The 27,428-nt window shown below is 38.7% G+C and overlaps 1 protein-coding gene across 2 annotated transcripts in view; it reads right to left on the bottom strand.

Moving 5' to 3' along the window:
* The window catches only part of LHFPL6 (LHFPL tetraspan subfamily member 6), a 348,330-nt gene that overhangs the window by 48,744 nt on the left and 272,158 nt on the right, over window positions 1–27,428 (bottom strand). The window contains exon 5 of one of the 2 annotated variants that reach the window (XR_010410022.1): window positions 26,948–27,053. Coding sequence is in view for 1 of the 2 variants with exons in the window: in XM_064586157.1 (XP_064442227.1) it covers window positions 26,965–27,053 (89 nt within the window). In the remaining variant the exon portion in view is untranslated. Of the gene's footprint in view, window positions 1–26,947; window positions 27,054–27,428 lie in introns of those variants that run through there. The other variant, XM_064586157.1, reaches the window with a different exon arrangement.

Below are 27,428 nucleotides of genomic sequence, written 5' to 3'. Positions count from 1 at the left end.
ACCACCAAGGGGAAAATGTGGCCTTTCTAGATATTTGGAAAAAAGTCAATAAATAACTTTAAAAATTTTTTTCTAACTACACTAAATACTAATAAATTGCGCAGGTGAACTGGAGTGTCATTTCTGCAGTGCTGTTTTGTGGTGTTAGGTAGAAGTTTCAAAATAAAAAAATAAAATGAAAAGAAAGACATAAAACAAAAGATAGAAAGGCATAAATAGACATTCAAAGGAATGGGGTTTTTTGGGGGGTTTTTTTCCAATAGCTTCAGAGCTATTCTGGGCTACCCCTCCCCTAAATGAATAAATCATCCCCCCAAATAAAAATAGCATCACTGGAGAACATCTACCACACACATGCCCAGTACTACATACCTTTGTCCAAATAACTCTGTTGAGCGGGAGGCTGCTCTCCCATCACACTGGTACCTCGTAATTGAACTTCAGCGATTCCAGGGGAGAAAAATGACAACGTCCATTACAAATGGCTCTCTGCAGGTGCCTTCACAGCTGAACGGCTTGATAACACCGAGAGCCACTCTGTACTTGGGATCTCTTTTGATGCAACTTTATAATCTTTGTCTGTACCGGTCCAACAAAATACAATCTAGAAAAGACTAGCTACTATGGTAGAAATGAAAACAAGCGTGAGCAGTTACAGCCACATCCAGGAAACTCTCCTTTTGTCTTGTATAATCCTAAATTAGATTGGATGGACATAACTGAGGAAAAGTCTAGAGATACATCCTCAGTGAATTGCTCACCCTTACTAAGAACAACCTGAGTTGCGGAACACTAGGGAACATTCTGAGCAATGACAAAGCATATGGTCTTATTTATGGACTTATGTCCTTGCAAAGTTGGCTTTGGCCTTTTTTATTGCACTATACTTTTTCTTTCATCATTTCTTAGGGGAATGAGGAAAGATGGTAATAGCTTGAGTGAAAGAGGGCACATTTTCAGAAATATTAGATGTATTCCTAGGGCTGGCATGTGGTGGTGAATGTGTTACCAATAGAGCACCCAGAATTGGAGTGTGTGATATAAAAGAACCTGGCAGATGCCATGGGTTCTTTGAATGGATCAAATATACTTGCCTACTCTCCTATCTGGATATGTTTTATTTGGGTGTTTTATTGGCTCTACAGTGTCTTAAGCAGTTATTAAAGATGTTTGCCATAAGAGCTTGCCTGTGATGTATTACCGTAGAATTACCGCATTGGTGTTATTTCCTAGACTCTGAGAGGGAGTTGGGTCTGCAGCCCTTGCTCTTCAGTTTTTTTTTTAATATCAGAATCAGTAAGCAGATAGATCCTCATCAATAATTTCATCTGAATAATGTCCAGATATGCTGAATGCTCTATGACCAAGAGAGAGTGATAACTGACCTCAGAAATAAAAATAGGATTTTGCAATAAAAATAATTATTACAGAAAAACAAGTCATGTAATAATATATACATTATTCAGCAAGCCCTTTTACCATTTCTTTGCTTTGAAATATTACATAGAGATGGAAAAGTACCTATATTTTTAGTTTTACAAATATGCATAAATTAAAAATTCAAGAAAACCCACCAGGGTCATGAGAAAGAACATTGGCACTATCCCCAGAAAACAAGCCTCTGTGCTCCTTCCAGTCAGTCACTCCCTGCCCCACCCCCATGCGTAATCACCCTTCGGAAGTTTGTGATAATAATGCCCTTTCTTTATAATTTTACTTAATGTGTTTTTTTTTAAGATTTTATTTATTTATTTGACAGAAAGAGAGAGAGATCACAAGTAGGCAGAGCGGCAGGCAGAAGGAGAGGGAGAAGCAGGCTTCCCGCTGAGCAGGGAGCCCAATGTGGGACTTGATCCCAGGACTCTGGGATCATGATCTGAGCTGAAGACAGACACTTAACCGACTGAGCCACCAAGGCTCCCCTTAATTTATAATTTTTATGGCATTCATAAAACAATAGTTTTGCATGTTTCCAAACCTCGTATTAGCAAAATCACACTACATGCGTGCTTTTGTGTGTTTCCTTAGCTTAGCCTCATGTTTGCAGTTCATCCTCGTTCACGTTTGTAGGGGTCGTTCACTCATTTGCTTTGTTATAATCATGTTATGGCTACACGATGATTTAGCTATGCATATGTCCATAGACTTGTGGGTGGTTTTCAGGTTGGTATTCTAGTGCGGATTTACATGAGATTCTTCAGGTACACACCTTGGAAGCCATTTGCTAGATCATAGCATGGTTCTTCTAATGTATTAGTTAACACCAATCTATTTTCTAATACGGTTGTATGAATTGACCTCCCCACCAGCACTAAGTGAGAATTGTTGCTGTTCTACATCCTCACCAATACGGAACCCTGTCAATTTTTTTAAAGCTATTTAATTAAAAAAAGCATATATATGCAAAAATGTACGAATCATAAGCATATAGCTCATGAATTATCAAAAGTAAACACAACTATGTAACTAGCACATAGGTCAAGAAATAAGACATTATCAGCCAGAAAGCCTCCTCCCTGCCCCCCTTCCCAAATACTAGCCCTTCCTTCCCTTCTTCCCAATGATAATTATTATCTGGACTTCTGACACTAGAGATTTGCCTGATTTTGGCCTTCATATAAATGGAGTCCTGTAATATGTATGTACTGTCTCTGGCATTATTCACTCAACAGTATGTATATGAGATTCTTCCATGTCGCTGAATGTGACATTCGTTTGGTCTATTTACTCTATAGTATTCTGTTATTTGAAGAAACCACTATTTATTCATCCAATCTGTTTTTGGTTTTTTTTTTGCTTTACTTCCTTTTTCACTTTTTATTTTTTAAATTTTTTTTTTTTTTTTTGAGTGTAGTTGACACACAATGTTACATTAGTTTTGGGTGTATAACAGAGTGACTCAACTTGTCTATATGTTACGCCAATGGATAAGGAAGACTAGGTATGGAATATCGAATAGTGGACTATTACAGAATATTACTTAGCCATAGAAAAGGATGAGATTGTGCCATTTGCGACAACATGGATAGACCTAGAGGGCATTATGCTAAGTGAAATAAGTCAGACTGAAAAAGAAAAATACCATAGGATTTTACCCATATGTGGCGTCCAATCTGCTTTTGATAGATATTTGGATTATTTCTGCCTTTCGTCTACTACAAAACATGTTGCTATAAACATTTCTGTACGTGTCCTTGGGCAAATATTTGCATCTGTTTCTATTGAGCATATTCATACTTAGTGGGTAGAAGTGCTGGGCCATAGGCTATGCATATGATTAAACTCAATGGTTAATTCCATAGAGATTTTCATAGTTATACCAACTTACATTTTCATCAGCAGAGTGTGGGGGTTCCTGTTGCTCAACAGCTCATGTCAGTCTTTTAATTACAGTCAGCCTGATAGACATGATGTCCTTAATTTTCATTTCCCTGACTGCTACTTAGGTTTTATATTTTTTCATATATTTATTAGCCATTCAAATATTTCTTTCATGAAAGGTCTGTTCAATTTTCTTGCCCATTTTTCTATCGGGTTTCCTGCTTCTCACAGATCTCTAAAAGGTTTTATGTATTCAGAATATGATCCTTCTGGGCGCCTGGGTGGCTCAGTTGGTTAAGCGACTGCCTTCGGCTCAGGTCATGATCCTGGAGTCCCTGGATCGAGTCCCGCATCGGGCTCTCTGCTCGGCAGGGAGCCTGCTTCTCCCTCTGACCCTCCCCCCTCTCGTGCTCTCTCTCTCTCTCTCTCTCTCATTCTCTCTGTCTCAAATAAATAAATAAAATCTTTAAAAAAAAAAAGAATATGATCCTTCTTTATATTTGGCTACCTTCATTTTGCTAATATTTTATTTAGGATTATTTCATCTACGTTAATAAAGCTAACCTATAATTTTTCTTTCTTTTATAGTTCTTTCCAAGTTTTAGTATCAAAGTTATGCTGGACTCATAAAATAAGTTAGGGTGTATTTCTTCTTTTTTCTTCACTCTGGAAAACTTTGTATAAAATTGGTGATATTTCTTCTTTATGTTGTTTGAAAAAATTCACACATGAAGACAAATGTAAATGGGCCTGTAGTGTTTTTGTGATAAGCTCTAAATTTTGCATTCAACTTCTTTAATAGGTATGCAGATTTTCTGTTAATTCTTGTGCTCATTTTAATAAGCTGTATTTTCTAAGAACTTCACATTTTATCTAAATACCAAACTTTAGAGATATGTTTGCTTATAATAAGCTGTTTAAACTTTTTGACGGTTTTCAAAACATGAAAAGATACTCTTTTTATAAATTCCTGATATTATTTATTTGTGCCTTTTTTCATTTTCATTAGAATTGTTATATCTTTCTCGTGAATTGATCATCATAAACTACCTTTCTTTTTATACAGAGGTGATATCCCCATAAAGACTACTTTGACATTAATACACTTGCTTTTTTCCAGGTCGTGTTTGCATGGGATATCTTTTTTTCATCCTTATTCCACCAAACTTCCTATATCTTCATATTTTAAATGTCAAATTGTAAGTAGGAAATAATTGGATTTTGTTCTTTAATCCACATGGCAAAATTTTACTAAAAGGCTTTATCCATTTAAAATTAATGTAATTACTGATATTTGGGGGTTTAAAGATATTATCGTTACTCTCCTCTCTACATTGGCAGTTCATAATATTCTTCAAAACTTGTTTTTATTTGATCTGCGAGCCATAAGACAATAATCATTAGAAAGAAATAAAGAGTAGAAATTGAAGCCTCAGACGAGCAAAAAATAGTATAGTCTGGGCAAATTATGTCTCAGAACATTGAAATTACTTTTAAAAAGATACATGAGACATTGCCAATGGGTTTTGAAAACCTATGAAAAAGAGATGAAGTGCTAACAGTACATGACTACATATGGTTTCGATTCTTCAAAAGAAAGTAGATTATTTTGCTTTTGACAGCCATCTTAAGGAAAATTCTAAAATTAATGTCTTAGAAAGAATGGTTTGTGAGGCAATCTTTAGAAGAGGGAATGGTGATTACCAACCTACAATGTGTTGATTTAAAATTCATATACGATTATCTACATTTTCTTTTTCTGAAAGGATTACTAGACCGTCAGAGCAGAAAGTGATAGATATAATGGCTCTGGAATTCAACAAGCCATTTGACATAATACACAGTGGACATGCTGGGGAAATTTGGGTTGGATAAGGTTACAACTGAGCACATTTGAAACTGATGAATCAATGGTTGCTAAAAGCACTGACTGATTTTCTTGGCCCCACCTGGTTCATGATTTTAAGCAATAGAATGCTTATAAAATTTGTGGGTGACATGGGGTTGTGAGAGGGGAAATATGCACTGAGTGACAGAATATTTTTCAGAAGGCTCCTTTAGGCTACCCTTCCATAGTTAGGATGGGTAAATATAAGGTCAGGAACTTGAATCCAAATATAAAATTGTTGAGACCGGGCTTAACAGTGGTATGTGTGAAAAGGGTTTTAAACCCTTTAGATCAAAGTTGAGAGTAAATTCAAGATGAGGCAACAGTGCAATGGAGCTTCCAGAAAGTCTATGTGGCTACTATCATAAAAGTATTATGTATCAAAGAGAGAATGGCACTGGTCAGAGATACTTGGAATATCAAGTTTCTCCCTACTCCCACCCCAGTAATTTTATAATACCTACTGAAATGTGGTACCTCATCAGAAATTCTAGAAACAAGATTCTTCACAAAGCAAGGGAAAACTCCAAAGACAACAGAAATTCCAAAAGTGAAGGAATGTAACTCGGCAATTTCCTTGATGAATGATGATGGTTCGGGTATTTGGAATACTATCACCAAGACCAGTTGTTGGTATGCTAGAGCAAGATCAAATTTTACAAAGACTCCCCCAGTGAAATCCACAGAAGGTTGCTGACCCAACTGTAAGCAGTGGAAAGTTGCATAGAAATGGTAGGGACTATGTAAGTGTGTCATGGACAGAGCACTTGAATTCTATGTGACTTCCTTTTTCATCAGGCACTATTGGCACATATGTAAGAGGCTCAAGAGTACAGTTACATGTTTAGTCCTTGGACAAGTTTTTCTTTGTTGTTTTCCCCTCCCTCAAAGAAGTTTTTCTCAAAAGGAGATTAATAGACCATTTGTCCCTCGAGAACCAGGACAGTAGTGATTGTGGTCAAATAAATGGGCATGCTTAGTTAACAGTATTTTTTTTTTATTTTTTTAAAATTGAAGTTGTATTTGTTATCAAGTAACAAAAGAACACAATGTTTCAAAATCAGATGCTTCCACAAACTTAAATAAAAATAGTGGTACCTCATCCCATTCTTTTCATACCCAATCCTCTTTATATGAGACCCAACTTTTATTATTTTTTAACCTCTCTGGAATCTTTTAGCAAGTTCTTTTTGTTCCCTGAATTTTGGAACTTCACGTTGTTCTGTTATAGTGTGTTTTTCCACCCAACTAATATACGTTCTGCTTTACAACTTTCAGAATTTTGATGCCATTTCCTGTCTGCTCTTTACTTCTTTTGTATTTCCTGTTTTCTTTATTCTTGTGGTTTCTTTTTTTTTTTTTCTAATCTCTTTAACTAACATTTTAAGAACAGTTAAGGATGGAGCAGATATAAGTGTACGTGTGTTGGATCCACTTGGTTTTCTTTTTTTTTTTTTTAAGATTTTATTTATTTATTTGACAGAGAGAGACACAGTGAGAGAGGGAACACAAGCAAGGGGAGTGGGAGAGGGAGAAGCAGGCTCCCCGCGGAGCAGGGGGCCCGGTGCGGGGCTCAATCCCAGGACCCTGGGATCATGACCTGAGCTGAAGGCAGACGCTTAACGACTGAGCCACCCAGGCGCCCCAATCCACTTGGTTTTCTAAACATTTTCTTCATGGTAGGACTTCTCAGAACCTAAAAAATGTGAAATTCTTTGTGAATATCTGAGAAGGGGATGTACTTTGCAGTGTTTTTATATTAGTTAGCTTTGCTGCAGTAACAAGCAACTCTTCAATTTCAGCGGCTTACAACACGGCAAAGGTCTCTTTTTACAGACATGTGAGTAGATGCAGCTTGTCACAGCTCTGATCCACGTGTCTAGTCATTCCAGCACTTGCGCTGAAAGAATAGATAGGGCCTAGATCATGCTATTCTTGTAGCACGTATGAGAGCAAGGAAGCTAGCCAAAACTTCCAAGGCATCTTGGAGCTTCTCCTTAGATGCTCACATTCCATTGGCCAAAGAATGTCACATGCCAAGCCCAAAGGCTGTGGGGCAGGTGATGTCTCTCTCCCAGAAAACACTGCATCACACAGAGATTGGCAGGGTGCATGCTTCTCTTATAAGGAAGAAGAGAGTAGATAATTGAGGATAAGATATCACTGATAATTGAGAATAAGAGTATCTACCAACATATCACAAACTTGTTTGACCATGGAACACCCCTCCCCCCTTTTCACAACAATTGCTAACATTTCATAGGATTCATGTTTCAGGGAACATGATTTGGGAAAATGTTTCTTATGAGAATGAAGTATAATTGATCAGGAAATAGAGTGATATCAGGGGAAAAACCTCAGAGTTTGAAAGCCAAACTTCCTTTTAAATAAAAATCTATCACTTGCTTGTGCATGTGGTTTTGGGAAAGCTAATCTCTGAAGCTCTTTCTTCATTTGTAAAATGGACATAATAACATGAACTCCTCAGCTTTGATGAGAAGATTAGATATGAGCTATGTAAAGGGTCTAGTGTGTCATGGTATGCCATTGATAAATACTTGTTGAATAAATAAATGAGTGGATGAATGAATGAGTGAATGAATAAAAGCTTTTGAGTGAAGTGGTGTAAAGGCTTAGTTCAGTTGAATTTGGGCTAGCGCTCTCATTTTAAGCTTCTGATGTCATGAAGAATTTTTTGAATAATTTGTGGCTGAATCATAGTAATTATACCATTTTAATGGTGTGAATGCTTTTTAACATAATTTCTTCCCAAGAAACTTTTGCATTGTTCTTCTTGCCAAATTTATATTTTAAGCTGGAGTCTGCACGTACAGTGTTAGTATAAAGTGTTCCCTACATGATCAGAAGGAGACGGGAAGGCGGAATTTCCTGTGTTCCCATGTTACGCTGTTGGCACATGTTCTCAGCTCTATGCTATGGACATTTAGAAGCTCTTCCTTCCATTTTGAGCCATGTTGTGAAATACTTTTGCTGGTATGGGTTCATTTTATTGGATGGTTGTAAATAATAAATTTCCTCCACCAAGAGATAGCTTTGGAGAAATTCACCATGAACTCCAGATACAAAGATACATCCAGTAATATATCACCTAAAAAGTGCTTTTACCTCCATAAAAAAAAAAAAGTTGAATGAGAAAGATAATCATGTAAATAATTAAATGAAATACAAGTCAGAATGAAATAAGAACTAGAACAAAGCCAAAAACAAACAAACAAGACATCAGAATGTCAGTGTGGAAACAGGTCATTTGGCTGCATAATGTAATTGGAATTGCCTTTACAAAATTGTCAGTTCTTTTTATCAGATGTTTGACTCTGAATTATTATCAATCATGTGGTTGAGAAATGTACTTTTAACTCTTCCGGAAGTCTTTCCAATGCCCTAGTTTTAGATGATGGACCCATGGTGAGACATTGTGTTGTGGGAAACATTTGCACTTCATGAATTGTCATCAGCACAGAGCAGCTGGCTGAGAACCCTCAACTGTGTTTTCTTCCAGACAGAATGACAGCTGTTGCTCTACACGGCTTTCAGGAGGCTGACTGACTAACCCAACGTTCATCTAGATACCCTGTGTTGTCATTTACAGTACATGGTCTTTGGGGGTACTCTGGAAGAAATCACGTTAATAGCAAATTACTAGTACTAGTAGTTTTTTTTTTTTTTTTTTTTTTTTTTTAAACGTGTTCTTATTATGAGTCAAGATTTCCTTGGGTGGGGTAGGGGAGGGAAAGTCAAAGACACTGTAAAGCCCTAATAAAAATTTTCTTTTGTTGTGGCATAACTATTCTAGTGTAACTCAGATCACTGAGGCATGCCGCCTAGAAACTCAAAAGGATTGAGAAACGCTAATGTTAAATCACACATTTCTTTGTGTATGTGCATAATAGGTCCTTCCACTTTAAATTATTTGAAATGGAAAACAAAATCTGAATGGAGTTTGCCTTTGTGAAAGAATTTTGAAGTGCTCTTTATCACTTTATAGGGAAAAGTTAGCAATGAAATGCAAACATCCACAGGATCCAATACCAAGGGAATCTGTCCTCTCATGGAGTGCTTCTGAAAACTTCTGTAAGGAAGAAAATGATGCAGACTGATCCACTAAATTAATAGGTGAAAGAACTGGCTTTCTGGAAAAGAATGAGTAAGAAAGACTTCACCGGCTGTAAGAACACAGGAAGGTATTTTTCAGGGCAAGCTATCTGGTATCCTAAAATAGATGTTCCACTGTTAAATCAGGAAGAAATGGACCAATTTTCAAAGCTTTAAAGGTCTAGTCAGTTGAATTCATTAGAATATTCCTTGGTGTCCATTTGGAGACTCCACCTTCCTGTCATCAGCTGCCTGGCTCACCCTTCATAGCACCTTTCATCAAATGGAGAACATAATCTGGGTTTTCATCAAAGCAAAGGGGCTGGAAGGACTAAATAGGAAATAATGGTTTGTAGCTTATCTTTCATCAGAGGACCTGAAACACTTTCTGTACATGATCTTTTTTCATCTTTTCCCAAGTTCTTGCCTGGATTAAGATAATAAGTACTTAATAGTTATGGAACTTGTGATCTATGCTTGACCTGCTGACCCCAAGATCTGATGACTAGGAAACGGTTAACATACAGTGGAACAAATGTAGGATTATAATGTCCTATGTAAGAGTAGAAACAGTCTTTGATGATAAACGTGTTTCCATTGCAATACTTGATCTCCCTCTACTTTCATGAAAGTGATTTTTGTAAGGGCTAAAAATTACAAGTATACATGTGCAGTGTCCATCTCGGTGGATTCTCAATGCCCATTCATACTCAAGGTCTTTAAGAGAAATTGTCATGTGCTTCTTCAGATGCCCTTCGATAGATCTCAAAGAAAATTACATGGAAATTGTAAACTCCAAGTCTCTCTCTCTTTTTTTTTTAAAGATTATTTATTTATTTGACACAGAGAGAGAGAGAGAGCACAGGCAGGGGGAGCTGCAGGCAGAGGGAGAAGCAGGCTCCCCGCTGAGCAAGGAGCCTGCTGCCGGACTTGATCCCAGGACTCCAGGATCGTGACCTGAGCTGAAGGTAGACGCTTAACCGACTGAGCCACCCAGGTGCCCATCAAGTCTCTCTTTTATAAAGGAACTCTTTGAATCAGAGCTTATTTTTTCATCAGAATTTAGGTTTATGTACAACTTGTTTTTAATATCTCAAGCTTCATATCTTTCCTTAGACCCATGTCTAAAATGTTAACAAAGGAAAATTCTTTGGAAGTGTGCTTTGGACTTGTGCTTACTGCAGAGTGCAGAACCAGGAGCCTATTCTCAAAAGCCCAGAGATATATTTGAAAAACAATATAAAAATGGACAATGGCCAGTCCGTATGTAAAAATAGAATCTGACCCACAACCTGCAGCTACCTGCCTAGGAAGCCAACTCCTTTCACTACAAGGAATACCCCAGGAGGTCAGCCTGCCATGCATAATACTTACAGGAAGCTAGATTGCCACCTCTAGGGACAATCCAGGAAGTTGAACAACTTTCGTAATACTCAACCTCAAATGACCATGACCTAATTAATAATTGACAGTTTCTCTCATTTTTGTCCCCTCTTCCAGCTTAGGACCAACCAGTGCACCCTAACCAATCACCCAGGATGCTCTGCTTCTCGTTTGCCTGCTTCGAGCTTCCCTTTGCCAAGAGCCTCCAGGCAGGACACACCTGCTCCACTCCTGCTCCCTTCCCTTTTGCTACATAAAGCTCTCCCACTCCCCTCCCTGCTTTTGAATCTCTGCCAAATACAAGTGATGGAGGCTGACTCCTTTGCTGTAGCAAGCCCTGAATAAATAGCCTTTGCTTTTCTCATTTAATTGGCGTTTGTTTACTTCCACACGTTTAACTTCTGAGAGCAGTCTGACAACTTGTCCAAGCTCTCTGGGGCTAATGAATATAGTGAGAGTGAAAAAGTCAGGGGAATATTGAAGTGTTCTATTACAAAAATTATCAAATATTTAGAGCTGATATTGCAAAAATAACACTGACAACCAAAGAACTGGCATCGTCTTTTCAAATGATTTGCTTTCCCCAAACAAGCCTGATTGAATGAGGTGAGGATAACACAGCATTATCCAGAAGAGACAAAGTTGTTAGGGTTTAAAAGAGCAAGACATGCATGCCATGACAGACAGGCAACTGGGGCTTACTGTTTCCTCCAGGAATGCACAATTAAAAAAAAAAAAAAAAACAGCTGGAATATGAACACAGGAGGTTTAAGTTTCACGCTTAGGTCTATAATGTTAGTAAACCAGGAAAGAGGCTGCCTTGTCTATAATACTTCTCTGTAATTTTATATTGAACCGTCCAAGCAAGGATTAAAGGGCTAAGGTTGCAATAATAAAAAGATGAGATAAATAAAAAACCAAAGGATGTTTAAAATAATGATTATGGAGGCCTAATAATATGAATGTATTTTTCTCACCCAGAGGCCTGTTATTAGCTATTACACTTTAAGAGCAGAGGTCACAGGGGAACCAGGAAAGGTAGAAAGGCCATTGTGGTACAATATTTCAGGGAAGAAAACACGAGAGTACTTCACTTTGAGTCAAAATGATCATATTCACTCCTAGTTATTAGTTAGGATGAATGAATTATTGGAATTAATTATTGCTTGTCAGCTCTCAGGATGTGTTTGCTAAGCGATTGAATGGCTGCACAATCAAGTCATGCCTAAAAGGATGAGAGAAGACTTTTCCAACTATGCTGGGTCAAGGAGTCATTGTCAGTGAAGTACTGTGATATACTGCTACCTTTTTTAAAAAAAAAAATTATTTATTTGTTTGTTTATTTATTTGAGACAGAGAGAGAGAAAACACGAGTGTGGGGAAGGGGTAGAAGGAGAGGGAGAAGCAGGCCCCCCTCTGAGCAAGAAGCTGGATGTGGGACTTGATCCCAGGATCCCAGGATCGTGACCGAAGGCAGACACTTAACCAGCTGAGCCACCCAGATGCTCCATACTGCCACCTTTTAATCAAAGTGGCCCCAACCCATTGTTTTTGGGGGGTGGGCATATGCTGCTTTGATTTCTGATCGCTGCTTTGTTACAACCGATAGCACCAGGTATGTATGCGTGAGCTGAAGCATCTATATGCAGGCTTGGTACCAGGTAAATGAAGCACCTCTGGGAAGTCCTCCGAATGCATCGGCTTTCACTGCCATCATAAATTACCACAGCTTTAGGCAATACCCACTTATCATCTCACAGTTTCTGTAGCAGGAATCCCAGAACAGTGGGGCTCAGCTGGCTTTCTGCACAGGTCTCACAGGGTTGAAAGTAAGGTGTCGGCAGGGCGGCATCCAAGGTCCCTGTTCCCTTATTGGCTGTGGGCTGGAGCATTCTCAGCATGTAGGCTGCCTGCATTCCAAGGCTCGAGGTCCCCTTCCTCCATCGGCAAAGCCAGCAAACACAGGTCAAATCTTTTCCCTGCTTCTGTATCTTTTCTGTTTCCTCTTCCTGCATCTCTAACTGCCATTTTTGCACCCCCCCTGACCCCTTCCACTTTTAATGGTCCATGTAATTACACTGGGCTCACCTGGTAATCTAGGACAATCTATTTTCAGGTCTGTAATCTTCATCTCATCTGCCAACTCCCTTTTACCATGTAGGGTAGTGTATCTGAAGTTTCCAGTGACTGGGGCATGGACATCTCTGGAGGGCCATTCTGCCTGCCACAACCTTCTCTGAAACCACCACAATATAGGTGTTCTATACCTATATTGAGTGGCTGCACGCCACTGCCCACCGAACCCTTTCTTCTAGATGAACCAAGGTAAAGCATGTTCTTGGAGCTCTGGTTCTTGTCCCTACGAATGCAGAGCTATTTTTCCAGTTCACTGTGCAAGGTCCTTTTATATGTTCTGGTCAGGAAAGAAATGAAACCCTGGGGTGCTTAGCTCCTGTTTACGTTCTTGTGTATCTTTGCAAAACATCTCCGATAATCCTATCTGTAATCTGAACATGTTATCTATTTCTAGCAGGCTCAGTGGGTTGCCTGCTATAATACAGAAGGTCACATTTGCGCTGGGTCTTAAAAAATTAGGAAGTTTTGGGAGGAAATAACATTATTGAGGCCCTTTATGTGTTCAAAACCCTGTGAAGTCCTTCACATGAGTGATTTCACTTAATCCACACAACAGCCTTGTAGGTTGGGTACTGTGTGTCCATTTTACAAGTGAGAAAAGTGAGGCTGTGAGAGACCATGGACAACTGCTAAGTGGTTGTGCCAAGACACAAACTCAGACTCTAAAGCCAGGGCCCTGCCCACTTCAAGTTGAAGAAGATGGGGGAAAGGGGAGAAATCTATTCCTGGAAGATAGCAGTTTGGTCCAACAACACGTCACTGATTGGGTTCATTTTTTTTTTTTTTAAGATTTTATTTATTTATTTGAGAGAGAGAGAATGAGAGAGAGCACATGAGAGGGGGGAGGGTCAGAGGCAGAAGCAGGCTCCCTGCCGAGCAGGAAGCCCGATGTGGGACTCGATCCCTGGACTCCAGGATCATGACCTGAGCCGAAGGCAGTCGCTTAACCAACTGAGCCACCCAGGCGCCCTGATTGGGTTCATTTTACTTTTAGCGAGGAAGGAAGGAGAAACAATGGACCCCAGAGAGCTGGGCTTGACAAAGACAGAAAGGATAAAAATAGGAAAATGAGCAGAAGCCCAAAGTCTAGGTACGCCATGTGTGTGTCTAAGACTTTTCAATAAAAACAAGACTCAGAAAGTCTAAGGATAAGATTTCTGGCAAAACTTGTAAACTCCTAGAACTACAGCCAGACCAGAAATTCCACAGGCCCAGATCACTGTCTGTTTTTCTCTGGTATTTCTACTTTCATTCTCCAGCATAATTGGGAATGTCTGGAGTTTGGGAGGGGACCTCATTCTCCTATCGTCCTCGTCTCCCTCTAGCCAACAAAAGTAAATCTAACATATCAGAATTTGTTCCAAAAGTAGTAAAATAATGAAGAAAATCTTTCCTGTTTCCTGTCACAATTTGGCAGAAAAGAAATATGTTAGGATTCTCCAGAAAAACAGTGTGTTGGGAGAGAGAGAGAGAGAAGGAGGAGAGATTATAAGGAACTGATTCATATGATTGTGGAGACCAGCAGGTTTAAAATCTGCGAGGTGGACCAACAGGCTAGAGACCCAGGGAAAAGTCACTGTCGCAGTTAATGTCTGAAATCTTGCTCAGGGTGGGAGGGGGAGTGAGGAGTAAAAATTAGTCTTTGTTCTATTCAGGCCCTCACCTGATTGGTGAAGCTCATCCACATTGTAGAGGGTAATCTGTTTTACTCAAGTCTATCAATTTACATTTAAATGTCTTCCAAAAACACTCTCACAGAAACATACAGAGTAACGTTTGACCAAATATCTAGGCACCATGGCCCAGCCAAGTTGACCTATAAAATTCACTATCACAGACAGGCAAGTTAGCAACCATTCATCAACTTCAAGGGCCCCATCATATTTGTGTTTTAAGATCTCTTTTTTGTTGAGTGTTTAGTGAAGTAGGTGAGGCTCACAATATCCAATTAAACTTCTTGAAATGCCTTGTAGAGGAGAAATATTGTGGCCTCTTTCCAAATGACTGATTCAGTATGTCAGAGAATTCTATAACCCTGGGGTAAAAAAAAAAAAAAAGCTCTGGAGCCTGTATGATTCAATTTTTACTTAGCCATAGACAATAAGTCTGCTCCAGAGAATAAAGGATGATATATATGAGACAAAAAGCTGAGGAAACTCATATGTTTTCTGAGGCAGAGAGGAATATAGAGGAAAAAAATATTATATCACCTGAACACATTTAAACATTTTCCTATACACAGTTCCTATGCACACACAAAATCACCTGAAAATTTTCAAGTATTTCCTTAGATAAATATACACACTTATTTATGTATGTATGTGTGTGTGTGTGTATACACCTGGAACATTTCTGTATTTAAATAAATATATATTTAAATCTATACATTGAAATATCATATATTTCAAGTAAAACCCAGCCTCATACTTAATACTAAAAATGCTAAAAGCATTCTCATTGAGGTCAAAAGCAAGATAAGGAAGTTTACTCTCTGTTAACACAGTTATTTAGCTCTTTTGTAATGGGGGAAACAAGGCAAGAGAAAAACTAAGAGATAAAACATTTTAGTAAGTGAGTACAGATTATCTTTTAGATGATATGATTGTAGATCTAGAAAGAACTCAAGCCAATCAACTGAAAAATTATTCATATACAATAAGAGATTTCTGTAAATGGGTTCAAAATGAGTATATAAAAATCAATAGCCTTACTATATATAAGCAGCTATCAACTAGAAAAACTAAAATGGAAGAAAAGAAACTATTTACAAGAGCAACCACAAACCAATAAACAAGCAAACGCTAGGAATGAGCCTAACAAGTGGTGTGTTAGATCCATAAGAAAAATATTTTAATAGTTCAAAGAGGACTTGAGTATAAAGCAAGGTATACTCTGTTCTTAGTAAGAAAACTAATAATATAAACATATCAATTCCTTCTAAATCAATCTATAAATCATATTTTATCCCACTATAAAATACAAATAGAAAAATTTTAAACTTAACTGATTCTAAAGTTCATGTGAAAAAGTAAATATCCAAGCATATCTAGAACAATACTAGAAAAGAAAAAATAAGGAAACTGGAGTGTTAAAACATTTTAAAGAAAAAATAAATAATGTTGTACATAGAAAAAGACCATTTCAACAAAAAAAATGCAGACACAAGACAATACAAAAAACATGTTATAACATTCAGTTATAACATGATAAAGGAGGCATTGTATGGAGGTGGGAAAAAGATGAATTCTTCAATAAATGGAGTCTTGACAACTTGATAGCCTTCTGTGAAAAAAGGAGTCCATCTTTTACAACAAAATTTCCAGGTGAATCTAACATTACATAAAAAAAAGAATAAATTGGGCCCCTGGGTGGCTCAGTTGTTCAGCGTCTGCCTTCGGCTCAGGTCATGATCTCAGGGTCCTGGGATCGAGCCCCGCATTGGGCTCCCTGCTTGGTGGGAAGCCTGCTTCTCCCTCTCCCACTCCCCCTGCTTGTTTCTCCCCTAGAGAGCTGTCTCTCTCTCTGTCAAATAAATAAATAAAATCTTAAAATAAATAAATAAAGTAAGAAAGAATAAATTATAAAAGTACTAGAAGAAAATATGGGTGAACTTTTTTATACAATGTAACAATATTATGTATTATTTCCTAAACCCAGAAAGATTGATAACATTGACTATATTAAGAAAAAAAAGAAAAAAATTGAAAAAAACCTTTTAATACATATGTCTAACAAAGGTCTTATTTCCTTAGTATCCAAAGAACTACAAACCAAGAAGAAAAAGTTCAATAATTACATAGAAAATTAGGTGAAAATCTTGACTAGTCCTCAGCAAACTCACAAAACTACAACTTAAAACTCTAAGGAAAGAACATTTTTCACTTATCAAATTAACAAAAGTCCAAGTTTGATGAGGCACTGTGGAGGGAATGGGAACTGGAAGGGATGCATTGCTGTCCTGAGTGTGTATCATTGCACGTTATGGAGGTCAATTTGAAGACATCTAATAAAATGCAAAATGCATATTGCTTTGACTCAGCAGTTCTATTCCTTGGAAGTTATCCCACACATAGTCTCTCACATGTACACAAAGACATTTTGAAGGATATTTATTACAACCCTGCCTGCAAGAGCAAAATGCTTAAGAACAGCATAAATGTACATCGATAAACATTTTTAAGTCAACTACGGTCACCCACACAATAAAATACTAACAGATATTTTTATTGATTTTTTTACTTAGAGAGAGAGAGAGAGAGAGAGAGAGAGAAGGTGGGGGAGGGGCAGAAGGAGAGGGAGAGACAGAATCTCAAGCAGATTCCGAGCTGAGTGCAAAGCCCGAGGACTCGAGGCTCGATCTCATGACCCTGAGATCATGACCTGAGCTGAAACCAAGAGTCAGATGGTCAACAGACTGAGTCACCCAGGGGCCCCTAGCAGGTATTTTTTTAAAGTCATTTCTATATGTACTAAAATGGGATAATTTCAAAATATAGTAAGTGAGAAAAGCAAGACATAGAAAACAATGTACAATATGCTCCTGTGGGTGATAGGCTGTATGATTGTCTGGTGTGGGTATGATGTGTCTATAGTAGGATGCTTAAAAAACTGGGTGTAGCAGTGGGAAACCAAGGACTGTTGAACAAAATGGGAAGAAATGACTTTTTACTACTATATATTATTTTGTACCTTTTAAAGTTATGTACCATGTGTATACATTATCTCTTCTAAATGAATAAAAAATTCAGTGTTATTGGAAATTTTATGGGTGGCCAATTCACAAGATCAAATTGTAAAATAAATGTTATTATAGCAATAGGAGCTACTGGTGGTAATATTACATATTCTGTTCAGAGCATTTTTAGATAGATAAAGCCTGGATATAGAAAGCCTTCATATGTATATATGTATGTATATATTTGATATTTAAAAACTTGAGGGAAAAGGGTCAAGCAAGACATTGCAATTTTTAGACTACGAAGTGTGGGAATGATTTTTTTTTAAGATTTTATTTATTTATTTGACAGAGAGAGAGAGCACAAGCAGGGGAAGCGGCAGGCAGAGGGAGAGAGAGAAGCAGACTCCCCGCTGAGCAGGGAGCCCAACACAGGTCTCGATCCCAGGACCCTGGGATCATGACCTGAGCTGAAGGCAGACGCTTAACCGACTGAGCCACCCAGGTGCCCTGAAGTGTGGGAATGATTTATGATTTGTTTATTTCAAAATGAATTGAACACAATTATATGTCAGGCAGGAGAAATGATAATATAAAGGGGAAAAGGAAAAAATTTCCTGCACTCAAGTCATTTCAAACTTAGTAAACAAATGGGTCCAAGATAACAAGAAAGACAAAAATAATTCGTAAGCAGCATAGATTAAAATGACATGAGCTGGTTCAACTAACAGTAAAAGATTAAAGACTAAGAGAAGTTTTGCGGAAGTTAAAATCTTGACCTTGACTTTCAAGACCTTACAACTCCCTTATGAAGAACAAACTCTTCCAGCTCCAAGAGCAGTTCTCAGCTATGACCAATAGTCCTCCCCTACCCGCAAGGGCTCACATAGTTTCGGGAATATTCTGTTCTGACCTTGCACATAACAGGGATGTACAGCTGTCAAGCAGCTAACAACTCAGCCACGGAGGCCAGGAGGTCTCGTCAGGCTGTGGTAGGGAGAACGAGTTCCATAAATAGTGCAAAAATGCTTCCTGAAACACTCTGTCATCATTACCAAGAACATCTTTTTAGGACTCCAAAGGATTAAAGTAACAATTGACTAAACATGTTTTGATATGTAATGTGAGCGTGGAGAAAGTTCCAAGCTATTGTAGTTTACCTTTATGTATAATCCATCCTTTTGGGGGGATTTGTAACTTAGTAGAGCAAAAGGAATCTCTAAAATAATATTTCCAAAAGTACATTTTTTTGCTACCTTCTACATTGATTTACACATTCCACTGACTCTCACATATTCTGTTTAGACTTGACAATTAATAAAACCTACAACTTTGGTTTTAAGTTTGGCCTGGAAGGAAGTGCCATCAACAGTTCATTCAGAATTTGAGGTTCTTTTCCAAAAATTCAAATATAATCACCTCAGATGTGTAGATGAGGGGTCAGCAACCTATGGCCTGTGAACCAAATCTGGCCCACCGGCCAATTTTGTAAATAAAATTTTTTAGAGCAGCCATATCTTTTGCTTACATGTTGCCTACAGTGGCTTTCACAGTGTAACAGCCAAGTAGAGCAGTTGCCATGGAGACCATAGGACCCACAGCCTAAAATATCTACTGTCTTGTCCTTTAAAAAAAAGTTTGCTGACCCCTAATTGCGTTTCATGCGGTTAGAGCCCAAAACGTTCAGAAAAACTTTACTCTTAATGATGTGATCACATCAGCAATAACTAAGATTCTCCCTCTGATAATAGCTGAGGATTTAAAGCTGGCAGGCTTGGGTTTCCATCCTGTCTGTAACGCTCTTGCATATTTTAGTCAAATTGCTCATTCTCTTGGTGCCTATTTTCTCATCTATAATACGAGGATAATAATATACATAGTGCAAGATTATTGTAAGAATTATAAAAAGGTGCCATTTATAATAGGCACGAGGTAAGGCAAAGAGGCCAATGGATAAGAATCCAATTACTGTCTCAGGGAACATACCTTTTTGTGTGTTTGATTATTTATTGTGTTTAAGACAACAACGATTTTACTATATCACAGTTCTGTGGCTAAGGGATTCAGGCAGGGCTCAGGGGAGTGACTCCATTGTTCTGTATGGTATTGACTAGATGGACTGGTCCACAGGTTTCAGATAGCTTCACCTCCCATGTAACTCCAAAAGGGGCTCGGCTCAGTTGGTCAACTAGAGCACCCACATGTGGCCTCTCAAGCCTGGCTGTTCCAGGGTAAGTGGACTTACCAGAGGGCAGCTCAGGACTCCAGAAAGTGTTCCAAAGACAAAGGCAAAGGCAGGAAGACTTCTTGTGACCTAGCCAGAGTCACACAAATGTCACTTCCACAACACTCAAGCGAGCCCTTGAGGCCAGTCTTTACCTCTCAGTGGGAGGAGTCACAGAGAATTTGTGGCCATCATAAATCTACCATGCCCTATTTTATATACATAAAATAATTTCACTAAAACCAACCACCAAAGCAACAAGAATTGGATTCAACCAAAGAATTGGAGAATTTACGATTGCATGATGTTTGCTTACATTACTTTCCAACTTGTCTTCATTTTGTTTTGGCAGCAGTAAACACAACTTGCTCCTTCTAACAACCAAAGGGGCTGGAATTCTCAATACCCCTGTTTTCATGTTCCAGAATTTACCAGATTAGCTGGGTCTCCATTCTTATTACACCCAAAAATGAATGAAAGAAAGGCATTTTCTTCTTCCAAGGCAAATAAATATAGTGTACCTGAAAGTATAAAGGATTTTAATCATATTTGAGAAGTATTTTGATAGAAAGTGATAGCCACCTACTGTCTTTGCCCTTTCCTCAAATGTGGAAATGTAATTTTTCAAATCCATTTTTATTCCAGATGTGTTGGAGGGGAAAAAGCCCCGTGATGGTGAGGAATTCAGTCATATGTCATTGAGCCGATCCAAGTGGGTGGTTCTACCAAGAAATGCAGTAAAACAAAATTGGAAAAGTGAAGTGAGATCAGTCCTCATGTACTGAACAGATGTTAGATCTGAAATAGACTCAAGGGACCCATGCAGAGCTTAGCTGAGGCTGAAGTTCTGTGGAACCAGCAAATGGCGTCACTTTCTGTGTCTTCTTGCAAGCAGTAAAGACTTCAGAACTGTGTTGGGGGGAAGATCTGAAGTTTTATGTCTGAGAAAGAATATCATTCTCCAAATGAGAAACATAACCAAAACCTCTTTTGGAAACTCTTTTTGTGTGAAGTTATAGGAAATTAGCTTTGTAAAATGTATTTTTTGTTTTTTAAATATCAATCTCTGATGTATAAAATCAATAATTTTTTGATAATGTTTAATGTACTTATGTCACTTTCATGGACATAGCTGGGTGGCTAGATGGGAGGATGGCCAGTAGAATTCTTGTAGTCCGCTGGGCCTAGAAACACACTCAGTTATTTTAACCACCAGTGTTTCCCTTGATGAGAAAATCAGGTCACCGGTGGACACTTTAAGATTAGCAGCATTGTTTTCCTTTCCAAACAATGTTTCCAAAAAGAACAGCCATTAATCAGCAAGTAATACTTTTTTAGTTTAAATAAATCAAGTTCTTCCTTTTTTTTTCTCTAAGAATATGACCTACTTAAGAAAATTCACACACACTAATATCACTAAAATGTTAACAATTAATTATTTAATATTGTTATTGTAAAATTTAAACTATAAAAATTGTTTCATCTATCATTTACGATATAATAAAAGAAACTAAAACCAAATTTTGCTTTTAAAATTTGCAATTTTTTAAATTTAACATAGCTCTTTAAAATGCTTTGGTTCTGAGGTTGGTTCTCAGTGGGAAGATCTCAATTTGGCACACAACTTATACCCTCACACTGAAGAATGCCATTCCTGAAAGCCTAAGCATCCAGGCATGGGGCCGTGGCTTCTTAGGAAGGAATCGTTGTTCGAGAATCCCCTCCATTGAGAATAACCTATGTTTAGAGTACCTAGCAGTTAACAAAATGCTTTTGCATAAATTGCCTTATTGGTTCCTCATAAGCCTGTGAGTTAATTTTCCTGGCCCATTCTATAGTTAAAGAAACTAAGATCTGAAAAGATAGAAGGTTTTTTCCTTTGCTCCCAAATCTCTGACCAGTCCTGAGCTGAGCCAGGACCCTGAGTTAGGTGCTTCCCACCACGCCCTCCCCCAACTTCCTCACGGATAAGCAGCATTACCTATTCTGGGCCCACTGATTTCCTTCCTGCCTCCCACACAGCATGTTCTCTCTCACCTATGTGTGCTTGGTGGTTTTGTGCTGTTTGTTTAAATGCTTCTCTTTTCCAAAAATGTTTAACCCAGGAAGATTTCCTAAACATGTCAGTTCACATCTCTCACATTTTTACACCACATCTACATGTAATTCATCATGGTGTTTGGGTGTATGGTTTTCCCATTCCTTCTCTAATATTTGCACATCTTAGGCATCCAAATGGCACATCAATTCCTTGAGTGCAGGGGGCTGTGCCCCTCATTCACTCTCCTTCCCAGGAGGACCAAGCACAGCTCCGTGCATGGAGTAGGAGAGTACTTATTATTCAAATGAACAATCTGGAAATCTCTGTTGTTCGGCTGGGTGCCCAGGCTTCATTCCTCTGCCTCCAATGCCCTCTATGCTCCCACCTTTCCAACTATCCTGAAGACCCACCTCCTGAAGCATCAGGGAGACTTTAGTCACTGTCTTCCAGCATTTGCCATTTGTCATTTACATGCCCTTCTCTCCCACCAAAACACACAGAATATTCACACACAGTCAATACCCACCACAGTTTCAAATACCTCCCATATTTTTTTCTTTAATTGTTAATAAAAGGAATTCTTAACCCCAGGAGACTGTAAATTCCTTTAGAGTAGAGAATTTGTCTTGGGAGATATTCGTGGGGTGAATGCAGTCTTTGGAAAAAGATCAGCACTAAAGCAGTGAAACCATCTCCGATGAAAAGCGTTCATCCCTGAAGACAAATAACCTCACTCCACAAAGCCTTTTTGAAAATCACCCAAACATTTTTCAGAGGAAGTTGGTATGTTTATCTGAAATTTTTTGTCATAAACAAATCATTATATGCCCAACACACTTGGCACAATCCTACTGGAAGAAGATTGATGGTGAGCAAGGATAGCTGTCATGTGAATCATTTTTTACAATGAAAATGTCTGATGCAAATATTTCTCATAATTCTAGGATAAGCATATTTATGAGCTCCATAAAGATTTCACCTAATTTCTAAAATATATGGATTTTGGATTTCCATAGCATATTTTACATTCAGGATAATGAAAAGTAATGAGCTGAATATAGACTATTACATCAAAGTGAATAGGATGGTCATTATTCATTCCAAATATTAGAATATATTTTCATTACATCTGAGGGACTTTAGCCTAATATAATGACACATAATAATATCTCAGTAAATTTTGTGGTATGAAAATACACTTAGACTTCTTGATCTGGAATGGCAACTCCACATATACAAGACCAACCTTGTATAGGAATGAGTATAGGCACGAGACCTCAAACGCAATATAAGGATCACCTAAAACTTGTTAAATATATAGATAGTCTGGCCTCAGTTGTAGAGATCTGAATCAACCTCTACACTTTAGTAATAGCAATAGCGATTCATACCAAAATTTGGGAGCCAAGATATTAGGGGGATAAATTCAAGGTCCTATAGGCTTTCAACAGCTAATCGTGCCCATCCCTCTTCCCAACCCTGTGTTCACTGATGACCCATTGCTAACTCAGTCAACCATGGCAGCAGTATGTAGACCATGGAAGATGGCAACTACTCAGTTGCCAAACTTTTCCCAGCCCACCACCAGATAAGAAATCAAAACCCTAGTCTCTCTCCATAAGAGAATTTGTTGGACAAACGTTGGTCCTGCTGAAAGTCTCTGATAAACATTCTGTTACAGGTAGAGTAAGAAACTCAAAGTTTCCAAGGTGTCAAATTCAGTACTTTCCCTTAGTGAAGTGAAAATTACAAGGCTCAAGGAAGTGAGTTAATGGTCATTTACAAAGCAAGGGAAACTAAAATTTCTTGTGCTGGTGAAATTGTTAAGGATTTATGGCCAAGGTTCTACCCTGGGTAAGGTGATCCAGGGGAAGATGTGGGGGAGGGGGGAAACCATAGATCTGCTTTGCCAACTTTCTCATATCTAATCAGGTCCAACTGTCTTTTGTCTTCCAACTGCAAGCCAACTTTGACTCATATATGAGGACCTGATGAGGGTAATCAATAGCACACACTCGGCCACCCCTCCCGGACATGCATAGGCATGTATGCTCACCTAAGAACAAACCAGAACTAGACAGGGATGACGCTCATTTAACACTTTATTAAATACCACAGGAAACTCAGAGATTGGGCTTTAAGATTTGGATTCTTTCTCCACTCCGGCATTACATGTGAGTTTTGGTATGACTGGGTCAGCAACGAGTCCCACGACTCTGAGACATAGTCATGCTCTCAAGTCCTGTGTGCAGCATCCAAGAGTGGGAAAACTATGGTGTTGTTTTGTTTTGTTGGTTTTTTTTTTTTTTTAGAGATTTTATCCATTTCTTTGAGAGAAAAAGAGAGGGAGCACAAGTGGGTGGGGGGGGGGGTGGGGGTAGGGAGAAGCAGACTTTCCACTGAGCAGGGAGCCTGATGCTGGGCTTGATCCCAGGACCCTGAAATCATGACCTGAGCTGAAGGCAACCACCTGAGCCACCCAGGAACCCTGTGAAAACTACAGTTTTGAAGGAGAAAGAAACTATCTTGCAGTTTCAATCACTGAGAGAAATGGAATAATAAAAGCCATCTTTGAAAATAACTGTGGCAGAGTAGACTAGGTCTTGATTCGCAAGGAATTACAAAGGATCAGTCCCTTAAAAGAGTAATAAAGATACAAAAAAATATTCTTAGGGATAGTCTGCAATCTAAACACCATGGGGGATCACATATATTGATCATCTATGCCAGCTTTCCTGGTATAGTCATGATTTTATAAAATTCTACTTTCTCCAATAAAAGATTTCCATTACTGACTAACCAAATGGGATTAATGCATATCTTATAAAAATTAACTAACGTCACAAATTAAAAAAAAAAACAAACCTTTAACCAGATGATGTGTCCCAATTTGAGATTTGGAGACTATGATCACCATGTTTATAGAATTCATGATAGCTTCCTCATAGCTAGGTATATGTCCAAAGGCAGGCCCTGTGTTTTAAAGTTGAGAGCATGCACATGAACTCTCTCTGAGTCTTAGTGCTCATTCAGGCCTTATTTCTTGGCCCCGGCCTTCCTCTGAATCACACCCTCTACTGCTCTAAAGCTGAAAGTCTATTGAATTAGATAAAGGCAAGCAGCCTCAGATGGCACCAGAAAGGTTAATCGATGTTTCTGGGGCTGCGAGCTGCCCTGTGGAACAAAGTAAAGAAAGAAAAAGTTAAGGGGTACATAATAAAAGCTTGTGGGAGAACTGGAGTATTTTCCTAAATGCTTAACTTTCTACTGTTTTCCCCCAAACTCCGGCCCCGGCTTAATAAGAGTAATTAAGTATAGGAGAAGGTCTGTTAGGGGTGGAGATTTGAGAACTCAGGAAGCATGCATGGGAACAAACTTATTCCACGACGTAGAGATGGAACTCTGGGTGGTCCTCGCCTGGACCGAGCCGTTCTGTGGTGCCGAAAAGACACAGATGCCAAGGAATAGCCCACGCAGAAATTGCTCTCCTACCTCTTATTTTCCATGAGAAACTTTCCGTAACATTTTCCAGTTTTCCTCCTCACATGGGCAACTTTCGATGATATTAGGGCCCAATATTCATGAATCTCCACCTTGCCCACCCCCATGGAACATTGTGAATTATCATGTTTTAAAAGAAATAACATTCCTAACTTAAATACCTAAAAGATTTTCTCTGGAAAGCAGGTAGGAAGAAGATCAAGGAATAAAAAGCAGTCTATATTCGTAGTTTCTAAAGTATATCCTATTTTGGGGAAGTGTGTTTTACACTCTCATTTCAAGTAATATTGCACTTGAGCATAATAGACACTCTGAGATATAAAATAATCATCCTTAGATTTAAAAAAAAAATTTTGTGTGTGTTAACATACACGTAAAATAAAATTTACATCTTAGTCATTTTTAAGCCTGTGGTTCAGGAGTGTTAACATGCCTGTATTTAAATACATTCACATTGTTCTGTAGCCAACACTACCATCCAACCACAAAACTCTTTCCATCTTGTAAAACTGAAACTCTGTCCCCACTGAGCACTAACTCCACATTCTCCCCTGTCCCTGGCAACCAACATTTTACCTTCTGTCTCTCTGACTTGACTATTCTAAGTACCTAATGTAAGTGAAATCATACAGCATTTGTCCTTTTGTGACTGGATCATTTCACTGAGGATAATGACCTGGAAGTTCATCCATGTTGTCACCTACACAAGAACTACCTCCCTTTTTATTACTAATATTGCATTGTGTGTGTACATCATGTTTTGTTTAGCCAGTCATCAGTTGATGGACACCTGTTTTAGCTACTGTGAACAAGGGTGTGCAAATACATCTTTGAGAACTTGCTTTCAGTTCTTTTGGGTGTATACCCAGATGTGCATAGATTTGGTTTTAATTCATCATTTCCCAAACTTGTTAATTGCAGAACCCTTCAGCTTATATTCAAATAAAATAGGATCCTGTTGATATTGAACCTCTATTAACAGCAAAAGAAACTCATGTTCTGCAACCTACTACTTAGAATATGAGTCAGATATGTCATTTCTTTTTTCAGAAACAAACAAAAAAACCTCTGAAAGAGGTTCCTTCCCTTATATACAGCTTTAAATACAAGGATACTTCACCAGATGAGCCCACTTCTTGAAGTAATGGGGTCCTGAGCGAGAGCCGCGCCACAGGCAGGGAATCAGACCCTTGAGATCACCGAAGCAGAGCACTCTTCCTCAGAAGGGAAGCCAGCCAAGCTTCCACTGCTGGAACTGAATGGTTTTCACTCCAGCGATGGCACTTCTGCTCAGATTCCAAATGTCACTCCTTGACAATTTCTAATTTAAGGCATCGATTTCCTTCTCTGGGGGTTTTACTATCTACCACATGGGCTCTATCTTCATTGTGCATTTGCTACTGAATTATACTTCGTAACTTTCTCTTGCCGAATTATTCCTCAACCTAAATTCTCAGTAAACTAACGCTTCACCCCAATTCCTTTGCAGCAATCTGCAGTAAACGTGGATGCTGAGACTCTCAGTAATACAAGGAAAGCTGCTAATGTAGACATAACCATATATTTTAAAGGAACAGATGGATCATAACCTCAATTCTTCAGGAAGTGGGGTGTGCTGACCTTCATGGTTTACTCACTGGGCTTTCTAGAGTCAAAGGTTACTACCTGCAAATGGATCTCTTTCACCCCCTCTGTGTCCTGAGGTTCTCCTTGGTTCCAAGCTCACTGGTATTTGAGATGAGCTTCTCCCAGTGTTTCTTCAGTGTCCACTCTGCAAATGCCAAACAAAGGAAACATTAGCAAAGGGGAGGAGTAGAGATCTGTGTTGCAGCTCGGGAGGCAGCTCTGGGGAAGGCAAGCACAGACACTGCAACACAAAGAACTGAGCACTCAAAGGAATATATATTCACTGGGGCTGGTCCAAAGGGTTGTCAGGACCTTAGTGAGAGGAGTAAGCATGTCATTTCTGTAACTGTGCTGGCTGGATACAAGGACCTCAAGCTGGCTGGAGATGTGGAATATGGAGGAACTACCCTCTCAAATGCGTGGTTCATCTCCTGCAACTTGATTACCTCCAGATGGCCAGGGCTCCTACCCCAAGTCCTGCATGGTGGAGTACCCTGTTCCGGCCACCCTTCAGCCATGC

The sequence above is a fragment of the Mirounga angustirostris genome, unplaced genomic scaffold, assembly GCF_029215605.1.
Source record: "Mirounga angustirostris isolate CCGP_5_RB_7025 unplaced genomic scaffold, mMirAng1.0.hap1 SCAF_3, whole genome shotgun sequence".
Taxonomy (NCBI): Eukaryota; Metazoa; Chordata; class Mammalia; order Carnivora; family Phocidae; genus Mirounga; species Mirounga angustirostris.
The sequence above is the reverse complement of the archived record's forward strand: the minus strand, read 5'-3'. Positions and strand labels throughout refer to the sequence as shown.